This window comes from Staurois parvus, unplaced genomic scaffold (genome assembly GCF_062004578.1).
Source record: "Staurois parvus isolate SC_StPar_1 unplaced genomic scaffold, SC_StPar_1.0 ptg000813l, whole genome shotgun sequence".
In the NCBI taxonomy this organism is placed as follows: Eukaryota; Metazoa; Chordata; class Amphibia; order Anura; family Ranidae; genus Staurois; species Staurois parvus.
Genome location: NW_028318609.1, coordinates 2,496,431 through 2,512,140, shown reverse-complemented (window position 1 = coordinate 2,512,140; position 15,710 = coordinate 2,496,431). Strand labels below are relative to the sequence as shown.

At 40.1% G+C, this 15,710-nt stretch overlaps 1 protein-coding gene across 1 annotated transcript in view; it reads right to left on the bottom strand.

Annotated features, from left to right (window-relative positions):
* MYO15B (myosin XVB) overlaps positions 1–15,710 on the bottom strand; it is a 205,917-nt gene that overhangs the window by 80,475 nt on the left and 109,732 nt on the right. Inside the window, exons 22-25 of the mRNA XM_089654889.1 lie at positions 10,264–10,323; positions 6,199–6,274; positions 3,632–3,750; positions 35–153 (exon numbers count right to left, since the gene is read on the bottom strand). Of these exons, the coding sequence (XP_089511015.1) occupies positions 35–153; positions 3,632–3,750; positions 6,199–6,274; positions 10,264–10,323 (374 nt within the window). The remainder of the gene's footprint in view (positions 1–34; positions 154–3,631; positions 3,751–6,198; positions 6,275–10,263; positions 10,324–15,710) is intronic.

Here is a 15,710-nt window from a genome sequence, read left to right as displayed (position 1 = left end):
TACTTGTTTTCCATTGGGCTGTGTTTTGTCCCACCTGTAGCTGCACAGAGTCTTCAGATATCTCTGTTGGATTCCTGTTGGATTTACATCTTTCAGAAGCCGGATTCCTCGGTGAGACACTCCCAAAAGCAGTTTTTCTACATCATCCTCCAGCTAAATTCAGGAAAAAGATGAAATTAGTAAGGGAACAAAGAATAATACATTGTAAAACAGGTGAAAACAAAACACAGCAAAGGCTTACCAAGTATAGCTTTGAGATATGTTACAGCTTCAACTGGAGCCTTGGTAATTTGTTAGCCAGTTAATCCCAGCTGTCATGCTGATAACCTAAAGTGGAATTAAACTCTTGTTGGTGTTACACTCTCTACTGTGCTGTCCTCCAGTGATGATGGGTCCAGGATCCTGTCACCACTTTGTTCTCCACCTCCGCTGTTTCTTTTAGCTCCCATAGCAATCTGCTTTGGCCATTAGATGTCAACTGGTGATGTAACTCCTGTGCATGTCCCAGCACCCAGTACACTGAGAATAGAGCTGGGATGTACATTGCAAGATGCATGTGCCATGCAGTTTACACATAAGAATAAAAAAATCACCAGAAGGTGGGGAAAAGCTTATTTTGGCAAAACAGACTTTGCGTGTCTTTTCTGCCAAAAATATCAACCTACTGGTTATTTTTTGTTGTGGGGCTTTAATTCTGCTTTAAAAATTGATAGGGAAATTACATATGTCATATTCCTTATTAATGTTGGCCTCACAAATATCTAATAAAGCCTCTAATATGCTGGTTATTCTGGTTACCTTAAATACCAACTCATACCAAAGGAATGTGACTATATGGACAAGCCAGACCACTCTCCTTTCAGGAATGCATGATTAGAAACTGACAAAGCCCTTAAGAGGTCATATTGTTGCTTAAGAAGGGAGTTGGTTGGGGGTTGTCCATATTCTACAGTGGATATACTGTAAAAAGTCTACACACCCCTGTTAAAATGTCAGGTTTCTGTGATGTAACAAAATGAGACAAAGATAAACCATTTCAGAACTTTTTCCACCTTTAATGTAACCTATAAACTGTGCAACTCAGTTGAACAACAAACTGAACTCTTTTAGGTAAAGGGAACTAAAAATAAAAAAACTAAAATAATATGGTTGCATAAGTGTGCACACTCTTAAACTAAAACTTTGTTGAAGCACCTTTTGATTTTATTCCAGCACTCAGTCTTTTTGGGTATGAGTCTATCAGCATGGCACATCTGGAATTGGCAATATTTGTCCACTCTTCCTTGCAAAAATGCTCCAATCTGTCAGATTGCGAGGGCATCTCCTGTGCACAGCCCTCTTCAGATCACCCCACAGATTTTTCGATCAGATATAGGTCTGTGCTCTGGCTGGGCCATTCCAAAACTTTAATCTTCTTCTCGTGAAGCCATTCCTTTATTGATTTAGATGTATCCTTTGGGTTGTTGTCATCATGAAAGATGAAGTTCCTCTTCATGTACAGCTTTCTAGCAGAAGCCTGAAAGTTTTGTGCCAATATTGACTGGTATTTGGAACTGTTCATAATTCCCTCTACCTTGCCTAAGGCCCCAGTTCCAACCAAAGAAAAACAACCCAAAAGCATGATGCTGCCACCACCATGCTTCACTGTGGGTATGGTGTTCTTTTGGTGATGTGCAGTGCTGTTTTTGCGCCAAACATATCTTTTGGAATTATGGCCAAAAAGTTCAACCTTGGTTTCATCAGACCATAACACATTCCCCCACATGCTTTAGGGAGACTTCAGATGTGTTTTTGCAAAATTCAGCCAGGCTTGGATATTTTACTTTGCAAGAAAAAGCTTCCGTCTTGCCACTCTACCCTATAACCCAGACATGTGAAGAATACGGGCCATTACTTGCCAGATATTCCTGCAGCTCCTTTAATGTTGCTGTAGGTCTCTTGGCAGCCTCCCACACCAGTTTTCTTCTCATCCTTTCATCAAGTTTGGAGGGACGTCCAGTTCTTGGTAATGTCACTGTTGCGCCATATTTTCTCCACTTCATGATGACTGTCTTCACTGTGTTCCATGGTATATCTAATGCCTTGGAAATTCTTTTGTACCCTTCTCCTGACTGATACCTTTTAACAATGAGATCCCTCTGATGCTTTGGAAGCTCTCTGCGGACCAAAGATTTTTCTGTAAGATGTGACTAAGAAAAGGTCAAGAAAGACCTACTAGAACAGCTGAACTTAGGGGTTAATCAGAAGCACTTTAAATGATGGCAGGTATGTACCGACTTCTATTTAACATGATTTTGAATGTGATTACTTAATTCTGAACACAGCTACATCCCAAATTAAAAATAGGGTGTGCACACTCTCATGCAACCACATTATTTTAGTTTTTTATGTTTACTCCCCCCCCCCAAAAAAAAAAAAGGTTTCAGTTGTTTTTCAATTGAGTTGTACAGTTTATAGGTCATATTAAAGGTGGAAAAAGTTCTAAAACTGTTTATCTTTGTCTCATTTTTTTACATCACAGAAACCCGCCATTTTAACAGGGGTGTGTAGACTTTTTATATCCACTGTTTATACTACAGTTGTAGCTTGAACCAGAGCTTGCAATCACGCATGCGCCTGTGATTACCTATGCCACGCTGCACACGCAGATGGGACTCCATGGTAAAACAGCTTCTTTAGTTAAGTATTCTTGTTATATTTTCTATATCTTTATCTGTATCTGTCATTACTTTTAATAAATGTTATACTTATAGGTATTTGTGTGATCTCTCTTTGCACATATCGAATACCACCCAAAAAACATAACAATACATATATGTTTTGTGCTATACTTACCTTGGTGTTCAAGATGATTAGTCGGAAAGATCCTGTTCTTCACTTTCCAATCAGCAGGCTGGGGGTGAGAAGATGACACTACTATATCTCTTATACAGTCTAAACTGTAGCAGATACAGCGGTGTTAACCTCCTGACTGTGCTGTGTGACAGGGCTGGATTGACAGCAATACATATCATTTGACAGGTGCATATCTTCGCATAGTTGTTGCCTGAAGGTCAGCTTCACTTTTCCTGACCAACCTGAGTCCCCCAAAACAAAATGAGCTCAATACGTATTGACCAGTTCTAGATTTCATTCTCATTTCCCTAAGTGCAATCAACTGAGCTCTTCCAACCAGCAGAGAGGCTCAATGCATGAGAGTCTTTGGAGTTTAGAGTCAGGAATTACATACCTAGCACTCTGATTCTGTGGCTCACATCTTGCTGCCTGTTTTTCAGTGCTTAAGTCACCTTTGCTTTATACTTAATATAGATAAACTTCAATTTCACATTGTGAAAAAGCACTACTAACAAATGAATCACAAATGTCAGATATATGGTGAACAAAATGAAAAAAAAAAATTGGACCTGTCATGGGAGAAAAATATGACAAGCAAATTTGGTTATTCTAAAATTATGGCTGCCTCTGACCTCAATACTTCCTGAGTTACTGACCTGCACCAAGTCAGAACTTTGCATACATTTTGTAATTCAAACATTAAAGCCATTTGATTAGAATGACAGTCAGAATAAGTAAAGGAGGTCACAGCAAATTTTTTTTTCAGTTACATAAATATAAAGTTACGTTTACTCACTGTGACAGGGAAGAGGCGGGAAAAATAATTTTCCCAGTTATCCCGAGCAGCTATAACAATACGTTTCTTAATAGACTCTTCTGTGATGGAGCTGGCATCACTTCCCACATGGTGGTCATCTGATCAACAGAAATCAGAAAAAGGTCATTTACACAAAAAATATTGTCTGCTACATACTGTATACTGCACGTCACTATCTGAATATCTTACTTCTGCTTGAAGGTAAACCTGGACAATCACTGTGCAATTATTTTTAATGTGTCTTTTTCTGAAGCGTGTATCACTTTTCTATTATGTTCCAATGTCAAAGTATATGTGAACCTTTATCGTACAAAACAACCCCTTCGATTTAAACACTTCAGCTCCAGAATGTTTTCCTCCCTTCCTGACCAGGCAATTTTTTCTATTCGGCACTGCGCTTTTTCAACTGGTAATTACTGGTCAATGCATTTAGGCATCTAGACATGATTAAGACGACTTGCCAAAGTTCAAACTGGACATATACATCCCACTCCCATCTTACTTTCCTCACCCTCCTGCTTCTCCTAACCTCTGGTGAGATCTACCCGAACTTTGGTCCTCTATTATCTCACCCCCACAACAGGCACCCTCCTTCCTCCAGGAATAGCCGCAATCCACTCAATTTAATCTCAATCCCCATGCTCCTAAAAACCACCCTCCCTTTTTCATGTGCGCTCTGGAATGCCCGCGCTGTCTGTAATAAGCTCACCTCTGTCCATGACCTTTTTGTCTCCCGCTGCCTTAACCTACTAGCAATTACAGAAACCTGGCTTCAAGCATCAGATTCTGCTTCTCCTGCAGCACTTTCCTATGGAGGCCTTCTCTGGACTCACTCACCCAGACCCAGTGGTCAGAAAGGAGGTGGAGTTGGTTTGCTGCTATCCCCACTGAGCACCTTTCAAGTCCTTTCACCCCTTCCTCTTTATCCTTTTCTTCTTTTGAGACTCACTGCATTTGGCTATTTTCTCCCATTCCTCTGAGGATTGCAGTGATCTATCAGCCTTCTGGACCGGTGTCGCTGTTTCTTGATGACTTCTCTGCTTGGCTACCCTACTTTCTCTCCTCTGAAATACCCACTATCATTCTTGAATATTTTAACATTCCCAGTAATGTGAACAACCCAGCCACATCCCAACTCTTCAACCTAAACTCATATGTTGCCTTAACACAATGGACACAGTCCTCCATTCATTCTGATGGGAATACATTAGACCTTGTTTTCTCCCACCTTTGCACTCCCTACAACCTCACAAACACCCCCTTTCCTCTCTCTGATCACAATCTCATCACCTTCATGGTGTCCTCATCTTCAAACACTGATCCCTCCAAGCAGCAAACAATTACCCACAGAAACCTTCACAACTTTAACCCTTCTCTTTTCCACTCTGCAACTCTATGACAGAATCTCATCTGGTATAGAGATGTGTGGGTCAGGTCTGGTTACGTGATCTCCCCTGTGTCATTCAGTGTGACTGCAGGGAAGAGGAGGGATCACTGGTAATAGATGAGCTATTGATGGGTGACATCACCGATTCCAGCCATTTCCAGCTGTTGTTGAGTGCTTTCTCCTTTCCCCTGCAGCCTGGCTGACACAGGCTGATCAAGTGACTGACCAGAGTGGGCTGAAAATAGGTAAGTATATACATCTTTCTTACACAGGTTAGTAAGCATAGGTGTTAGAATGGTGAGGGGACAGTTTTAAGAGTAGTGTAGCCAGGTGCTTGGCGAAGAATGAGAGTGAGAGAAACACTGACTGCAGCTGCTCTCTGTAACTGCTGCCCTGTGGTGCTGAACCGGTTAGCAGCTATATCATTAAGTGGAGGGAGCTGTTGAGCAGCAAGAATTCAATAGACTGAAGATAAATGGGAGAAAGCAAAAGAGCTGCATTTTCTCAGGCTGTACAGGACACAGCTTCCTCTTGCCATGAAGGGGACTGAATAGTGCACATCGCTGTCTAGTGTGCACTATCACTGCTGCATATTGGCAGCCTGATCAGGACCAGGAGTGCTGAGCTCAGGAGTGCTTAAAGACAGAGTCACCTGCATGCAGTACAGAAAGTGGATTAATCGCTGTGTGTGACGAAATGGTAAGCTGTAATATCCCTTTACATCATTTACTATCTGTTACTAGAGAAACTGACCCCTTTAGCAACTGACCATACAGCCATCCAGTAGTCTCATTATTAGGTTGGACTGTTTTGTTTTCACGTGAACCAACGGCACAACTGGCCGAAAAGTTAAGACTAAAGACTGCCCCTGTATATCTGCTACTCCCAGACCTTTATCTATCACTTATGCTAAGAAATACTTCTCAGTGGACAATATACCATATCCTAGCCATTCTCCTAGAGTGCATTCTGGGTTAGTAATAGTATTATTATTATTTACATTTCAGTTAATGATGATATGCACTGTTTATTGCTGACTTTTCTGATTTACAGTATGTGTTCCAGTCTATTGGTACAGAACTCTATTCCAAGTTACTTTGGCATAGTGAATATACGGTCAGTTTAATCAGGTTTACTATACATTCTCTTTTTTACTTACTTAAGAAGTCTTTCATCTTCTGTCTCTCCTCTTTAGACAGCTTGAAACCAGAGTCTGAGAATGTGTCACGAATTATCTATCACCACAAACAGGAACCTACATGATTATTGTGCACATCAAATTCTATATTAGTAATTAACAGCTACCCAGGTGCAAGTTACTAAGGACCTAACTACCACAAAACAACAAGATAGAATAGATTCAACAATGTTTGATATATGGGCCTTGGATACTATGAAGAGCAGTTTTGTTGGAAATACATACCAGTTTTCCAACATGGGAATAGTCAGTGATGGAGGGTCTGCTGATGCTGGGTGCTGGGGAAACTATTGCCATTGGAGGGGACCTATTTTTGCATGGAAGGAGATTTATTGTTGCTGGGAGCCAGTTGCTGCTGAGAGGGATCTACTTTTGAGGGAGAGGTATATTGTTGCTGGGAGATCTTTTATTGCTGCTGGGGTCTAATGTTGCTAAGGTGGTATTTTGTGGTGGGGGTCTATTGTAACTGCAGGGGTTTATTTTTGTGGGAGGATCTATTTTTGCTGGGGGGTGGGGTATGTGGTTGCTGATTGTAGAGGTATTTTTACTGCCTTTCTTGTTATCAATAACAAATTCCATACAAATTACTTAGCTCCACAAAATGATACTTGGTCCTGTATTCTCTCAAAGGGACGGTACTGGAAAGTGGGTAGGGAGTGGAACCAAGGGATGGCGCTCAGAGTTTGGTAGGGGGTAGAGACAAGGGGTGACTCAGAAGGGAGGAGTTCCTGCACCTATTCTCTGAGAAAAAAAAAACACTAAATACTAATATTCTTGTGATATTGGTGGAATAAAGTGTAGGCTCATTGTCCTGGCCGAATTCTACAAAATCTGTTACAGCAGACATTATTCTCATATTAGGACATAGCCTGCAGTGCCCGAGACAAACAGATCTAACACTACCAACAGCTGATCATTGTTCTTTTACCAGCTAGATTTTCCAAGACTTTCTATTAATGCATGGGTCCCCATATCTAGCTTCAAAAGCTGTACATATTTTAGGCTCAGCAAAAAACATATTTCCTAATTGCCATGTTTCCTAGCATACATGAAACAGATGTTATTTCATAAGCAGCCTATGAGCTTGGAATTTTTTTTTACATGATTGTATTTTTAAATAATTAGTTATATAGTTAGTATGTTTGAATAAAGACACCGGTCCATCCAGTTCAAGTGTGTATGTGTGTTTATTTCACTACCATTGTTCATATCCCTGTATTTTGCGTTAGCTAAGAAACACATTTAAAAGGTTTTTTGCACTCCCCACTGACACCACCAACTGTGGAAGGAAGTTCCACATCCTTATTGCTCTAATCCCTTATGCAGTTGCAGATTAAACTGCTTCTCATCCAACTTCAGCTTGTGGATGTGTGGCTTCTTTAGAGTCCTAGGATTAAATAGATTCCTTCAAACGCTAGAATCAGCATTTTGATATTTGTATTGTATATTGCTATCCGAATCCCTTTTAAGTGCCTCTTCTACAGGGAGAATACATTTAATGTTTGTAGTCATTCATCATAACTGAGGTCCTTCAGCCCCCTTGTTAGCTGTTGCTCTTTTCAAGACTCTCTCTAGTTCAAACACATCCTTCCTGAGGACTAGTGACCAGAACTGGATGCACACTCAAGACGTGGCCAATCCGGACTTTTGTAAAGTGGGAGAATTCTAGTTTTATCTCTTAACCACTTCCCGACCGGCCGTTGCATATAAACGGCCGGACGGTGGCAGTGCAGGGTCGGGTGGCCGTTTATAAACGGCCTCCCCGCACCCTGCTTGTGCGCGCTCCCTGGGAGTGCACAGCACCGCGATCCGGTGCCCGCTGTGTCCTCCGGACACAGTGAAACACAGATCGTCGGACGGGACCTCTGTACGAGGTCCCGATCATGTGATCACTGATTGGCCAATCAGTGATCACATGCAAAGTAGTAAGCAAGATGTCACTTGTGACATCATTGCTTACTACGTGTGAAATCTGTGAATGATCACAGAGGTCACATGGTACAAGCCTATTCACAACAGGCTTGTACCATGTGACAAGCTGTGACCAATCACAGCTCACTCAGTACTTCTCAATGAGTGCAAGAATGCACACAGAGAGAAAGAGAAATGATTGCTTTTACATCCTATATGGGTGTAAAAGCAATGTGTAAAAAAAAAAAAAAAAAATCTTCATCACCCCCCACAAGTAGTACAGTGTCACCATTGTGACACTGTACTGCTAGGGTGACAGTATGTAAAAAAAAAAAAAAAAAAAAAAAAAATAATATAAAAAAATAAAATAAAAATGTAAAAAAAAAGTTTAAAAATTATAATTTTTGGTTATAAACTAATTTGGATTTTTTTTTTACTAAAAAGATAAAGGAATACATTTTGGCAAAGATTTATGATGAAATATTATTTATTTGCAAAATTTTATAAAAAAACACTTTTTTTCAAAATTTTTGGACTTTTTCATTTACATAGCAAACAAAATAAAAATCCCAGCGGTGAATAAATACCACCAAAATAAAGCTTTATCTGTCTCAAAAAAATGGTAAAAAATTCATTTGGGTACAGTGTTGCATGACCGCGCAATTGTCATTCAAAGTGTGATAGCGCTGAAAGCTGAAAATTGCCCTGGACAGGAAGGGGGTAAAAGTGTCCGGTCTGGAAGTGGTTAAGTAAACACAATTTTCAGTGCATGCTAGTCTTACTTGATGCATAGTGGCATTGCATGTTATTGCTGAGCATGTGATCTACAAGCAGCCCTGGATCTTTTCCATCCTCATTTCCCCCAGAAGTTATTTAGCACGTAAATTGCATTTATATTTTTAGTTCCCAAGTGCATTATTTACATTCAATATTAAACCTCATCTGCCATATACCTGCCCACCCCTCAGTTTTAAATAGGTCTTCTTGTAAAGTTGCTATGTCCTGTTGTAAAGTTACTGTCCTGCTTAATTTTGTATCATCAACAAACACTGAGATTGAATTATTTATTCCAAATTCTAAATCGTTTATGAACAAGTTAAATATAAAACGGTACCAGGACAGAGGCCAGGAACACCCCACTCACAAAACTAGACCATTCAGAAAATATTTCATTAATCGCCATCGTCTGGATGTGCTCCTGCAACCATTTTCTATGCAGGTACATACACTACTGTCAATGCAAAAAGACCTAAATTTGTAAATTAAGCATTTATGGAGTACTGTGTCAAGTGCTTTAGCAAAATCTAGATATACTATGTCCACAGGCCTATCCAAATTACAGCACACTTCCTCACAGAATGTTATAAGGTTGGTCTGGAAAGAATGGTCTTTTATAAATCCATGTCAGTTAATGTTATGGATACAATTTTCTTCAGTGAACTCTGGGATATGGTCCATTATCATTCCTTCTAATAGTTTATAAACTATTGATGTTAGGCTGACTGATCTGTAATTTCCAGGTATATATCACTGTCCTTTTTTGCATTTCGGTACCACTTTAACTTTTTGGCAATCAGGTGGTACCATTCCAGTCAGCAAGATGTCCTTAAAACTAAGAATAATGGTCTGGTTATAACATAGCTATAGTTCTTTGAGAACTCTAGGGTGTAAGCCATCTGGTTCTGGTGACTTATTCAGATTGTTTTTTTTTCTTGAACATTGGTTTCTGTCAGCCTCATGGGTACATTCAATATAATATTATCATTTTGTAAAGTGCTGTGCAAATTGTTGGCACTATATATATACTGTATAATAATAATAAACATTACTGTCTTGTAAAAATAACAAAATTGCAATGTTTTATAACAGAATATGGTAAGTTTTGTTGTAGTTGAGCAGATGTGTGTCACATTTGTTCATCTGTTTATACGTAGACCCCAAAGTGTTGGTTGGGTGGTTGGTTGTATTTGACATTTCAGCTTCACCTGTTTGATGCCAAAATCTCTCTTGCAAATATGTTTTTCTCTGAAGCTTGATAATTGCAAATCTGGGTATTATATTCACACACTTGGAAAATATTTTAAAGAAAATACTACATATGGCACTATCATTCACCTGCTCACACAGAAGGTTCAAATAATATGGATGAGTGAATTTTTCTTTCGGATAGAAGATCTGCAAAGAAAATAGTACACAATTAGAAGACATCAATGCAACCATTACTTGGGAAGGTGTTCTTATATGCTATCCCAACATAACTAACTTTAGTATTGGTGACCACTGCTCCATTCTACCATTGCAGCACCTCAAACGTCATATGCACCCCTGCTTAACAATGTTTTATACCAGGTACCAGTGTGCACCCATAAGAACTCTGCTTTTCTTAGGGTTGCTTTTGTGAAGTAAGAAAGAAAAACATGCTAATGCTATACAGAAGGGGGGGAACTGGGGATTTATTGTCTTTGTGACAGATTTTTTAGTACTTTAACCGTTACTCTACCTGAGCAAGTTTTGGCCTAAAGATTACTTAAAGCTCTAGGCCAAAAACTCCAGAGTAAGCAAATATTGTATAAACAGAGGAGTCGTGAGGAATCTTTTTGTGCTTTGTGGCTTCCAGACCTGTCTAGTAATCCAGTGTAAAACGTTACATCTGTACGGGAGGTTCCTAAGTTTCATATGAATGAACCTTGGCCAGGTGCCTAGTGACAATCAGGTCTGAAATCTCACCTATGGTATAGTGATCACCTGCAAGCTGGAGCCTTCATTAAAAAAAAGAAAGTCCTGAGCTTGTAGATGAACTCTGTAACCTTCAGTGTGTAGTGCTCATCGGTAGTGCTATAGGTTTAATGCTCTAATTATTACAGTACTTAAAGTGGCATTAAATCAAAAGCAAACACATTATATTGCAGCATACCAGTTCTTAGATGTGATGGCTACATTACTTTTCTTTAAGGCTTTCTTTCTTTAATTTTCCCAGGAGATCCTGTTAGTAAGTCTGTTGTTTTTCAATAGAACAGGCTGTCTTGCAAATGTAGCAGTTACAGTGTTGAGACAAACCATTTACCCCTGATAGGGGTGTTTCCAATCATCAGCTTTTATTTATGTAAAACCTTTAAGTGTTACTAAACCCAGGACCCTGCATTTACTATATCTGGTTTCCCACAGTACACACAACATGGAAATGCAATTAATTTAGTAAATATAAACTGCTAAATACCTTTTCTCATCAGCAGTATATAGCAGTCTCCCGCTGAGCACTAGTTAATCTTTTAGGAGGAATATTAATTCTCCTCTGACTGTCTTATGAGGCTGCATGATCCCTGACCCCTGTCTGCACAGTGCTGATTGGCCCTGTACCGATCACAAGCGCCGTCCCAAAGAGAAAGAAAACTCTCAAGCTATACGTTCAAAACTGAGCAATAGCAGACTGCTCCCAAAAGCACTGTTCTATCAGCAGATGAATTGGAGACAGTAGGAGAAGGGGAGGAGCAGAGAAGACGGGAACAAACGGCCTTTTTACACAAATCAGTGCTCCCCTGATTTGTGTAAAGGATTAACTCCTTAGGTTGCACAGTGAGTATAACAAGCATGCTTTACTGCATATTCAGCCTGATTTTACTGTTGTGGGTCTAGTAACACTTAAAAAAACTGTTGCTGCAGTGGTTCGTGTAATTGCAGTGTGAGTTGGAGTTGGACTCCCCTCCTCCTCGAGACTGACAATGCTGCTGTCCAAAGTTGCCCCTGTGTTCCCTCATTCATAGTAGGGGCACTCTAATACAGGAGGTGTGTCACTGGCTAGATCACCAGGTAAAAACAGAGGAAAAAAGCAAAAAAAAAAAAAAGAAAATGAATGCAGCCACAACATGTATTGATTGATGAGCTGCCATATATTACATTTTTGGTTTTGGGTTTAATACCGCTTTAAGATAAAATAAATATAAACTAATTAAAACATAGAAAACACAATTTGGATTTTATGTTTTTATGCATTCTTAAGCCAATAAAACCAGCTACCAAATAAAATCCCTAAATAAAGTTATTAAAATTATCTAGGTATGCAAATTTGTCACAGTATCATTGTCACATAAACCACCTTATGCTGACACTACTAAATTTGATCTAGGCATCAATGATCTCTGATAAGGAAGGGGTCAGAGTGAGGTTGTAGTGAGTTATAACCTTGAAAAGTATCTCACTAAAAAATGAATTTTTTAAATATCCATTGACAAATGTTTTGTGTACAACTGCATAGGTAAAAACAAAAGTAAAATGCATGTATAGTATGTGTTCCATATGTTTTCTAGGTAGTACCATTTATCTCTAAGGTAGAGGTGCATGATTCATTGAGGAAGATGAAAATGTATAAATGAGAACCATGCTTTTGCATATAACTGTAAATAATTTTCCAAATGTTTAGGTACAGCGTTACAGTGTATAGGTTTTTAAAACATTTTTGTATGAAAATGCCATGACAAAAACTGTGCCACCCAATAAAACTGCACAGATTTCTTCAAGTATCTGAAAGTTGAACTGTCTAGCCCAGGGGCGGACTGACAGCTCAAGGGGCCCCCGGGCAATAGGGGATCATGGGGCCCCTGTGTCCTTGTTCAAACTCAAAAAAGCCTATGAAAAAGGTACCAGGGGCATCTCATGGGGCCCCCTACTGACCCCGGGCCCTCGGGCAGTGCCCGAGTTTCTAAATGGTCGGTCCGCCCCTGGTCTAGCCACATGAGAAGCCCAGATCACAAAGGCAAGGTAATATAGTATGCAACAAGCTTGAAGGAGTGATACATTGGATAAAAATGATCTGTACTTTATTTGGGCTGAATCTCTGCAATCCACGATCAAGGAGCCATAGGAAAATGAATTGCTGATTATTTTCTATGCTCAAAGTGCAGCTCCAATCAAATTTTTCTTTTGCTAGAGTGCGGACGGTTTATAACCCCAGTCAGTTTTTTTTTGCTGTCTGTGTCTATGTTCTCCCAAACAGGGACAAACACAACAATACAAACCTGACTGACCTGAAGTTCTTTACACTTTTACTCTTTGTATCCCCACAACAGGTATTTTGCTCACTGCCTGTCTTAGAGACAAAACAGGAAGTGAGGGAAAATCTCCATAATGCTCACAAAAACAGGATAAATCCTCCCAACCATTTTCCACTCTAAAACAGGGTTGTCACGGATCCACCCACACGCCATGCCCACAGCGACTAGCTAACGAAGACACGCACGTGCGACTGTGACTTGGGGTAAGAGGGAATAAAGGGGACTTAACTTTGAATATATAAAACCGTATATAAGATCAGCCGTGATATCCTTCCACAGCCCGCACTACCTTTTGGCCACCACCAGATGGAGACTCCATTTCAATCCAGCTGATCGACCACACACTGGCAGATACAAATCTTACATACAATCTAGTGCGCTGATTAGAGTTGAGGACCAGCTTAGTAATTACCCACCCTTCTAGAGTCCCGTCAGCTACCTTACAGCTTGAACCCCGGTGTTATTCACCCTTCCACTGTCTACACCCCCCCCCCGCACCAGACACTCATAAAAGGTAGCCTGCCACCACCCAACAGTTTATCCACAGAACGGTCTGCTGGGACACCCCACACACACAGATCTCCGTCTGGCCAATCTGTTACCTTTTACAATCTGCACGCAATCTGCCCACACACAGTGCAATTGCATACAGATTGGCAATGAGCTTAACCGAGCGTTTAAAGGCACTAAAATACGATACAATCTAATCCAATCTAATCTCTCCAATCTAATCTCTCCGAAGATATGAGCACGTGCTTAAATACACAGAAGTCACTAATTAATTTTAAGATTTAATTTCCCGAAAGTGGGCAGTGCATAAAATATGTACAAAATATAAAAAGTTACAGAAATACAAAAAATACAAGAAGACACACAAATGACTATTCACTATAAAATAAAAAGGGAATAAAACAGAATAAAACTTTTACCAAGATCTATCCTGCGACTGGAGCAAGCCAGAGCATCAGCAATCCTTCAGTCAAATCGAACTGGCTCTATACGAATCACAAAAGTCCCAAGTACTCCATTTATGGGGATATGGACATAGGCGGGACATTAATCCTCGGCCAATTGACTATGGGGGCTGCTCCTGTACCTGCCCACAGGTTGTTCTGGGTGCTGACCTGCCCAAGTTCAATTGGACTAAGACCAGCTTGAAACACCAAGTCGGGGATTGGATTTCCAACACCAGCGCATCAGCCCGTTCACAACAGTACCAAACACCATTCGACTGTCGCAATACAGCGCCACCTAACCATTTCCTGCATTTTCCTGGCCTTCTACCTAATCCACAAATATGATTTTTAGGTGTCGATATGGCGCACAGAATGCCCTAACAGAAGGGAGTATGTTCACCTCTCTGCAACTAATATTTTAGCTTTTATGAGATATGAAACATACCCCTTTTGATGTATGGATATACTTTTTAGCTCTCCCAGACAGATCGAGCCCCCTGCTGTCATGAAGCCGAAATGTCTCGAACCACTTCCTTTAAACCGGTTTCACCAGAAGGTGACAACCTTATTACCACAAAGGTGTCACATCCCGGAAGCCGGGCTTTTCAGCCGCTAATTGATGCCTCTGTGTCTGAGTACCTCTGACTGAATATACATCTTTAATGACAATGGAATGTCCCTACAGTTACGATTACATATGCTACTGATCACATCTTATCTACTCAAATCTGTACATTTATGTCACATGCATGTTACATCATGTCACACGTACGTTACAAGGGGTCTTTAAACTTTTTAAACAAAGGGTCAGTTTACTGTCCCCCAGACTTAACGAGGGCCAGACTGTGGCAATTGGAAGTAGAAAATGTCCTGGCATCAATGGGAGTAAACAATGCCCTATTTTTTCTCTGTTCATATTACCAGTGTATCGCCTTTCATTGAAAACTTTGGAGGCCCCATATCCAGTGGATATCCCCTTAACCCAGGGAGAATAGGGTTAACAGAGCAATTAGACCGAAGTTTAGTAGGTCTAATCATTGGGTGAGAGGCTGAAGGTGAAGGTCCCTCACTAGTGGTGATTTTGTTTTTCTGCTTCTCTTGAACACTTGGGACGGAAGGGAGCTCTTTTATACCCACTTATTGAGGCTTTCACTTGAATGTTTCACATGCTATTTTGATGAACAGTTACCTTATGATACATTTGGATTATTGACTCAGGGGGATTTTAACATTGTTGATGTACTGAGGATTTGTTACAGAGTTTATGTGGACTTTCAGCATTTATTGTCTGTATCGCTGTCCTGTTTATTTTATTGATATATATATATACACACACACACACAGTGCCTTGAAAAAGTATTCATACCCCTTGAAATTTTCCACATTTTGCCATGTTACAACCAAAAGCGTGAATGTATTTTTTTAATGGGACCTTATGTGATAGACCAACCACCTTTCGCTGCAATTACAGCTGCAAGTCTTTTTGGGGATGTTTCTACCAGTTCTAGAGAGACATTTTTGCCCATTCTTCTTTGCAAAATGTCAAGTTGGATGGAGA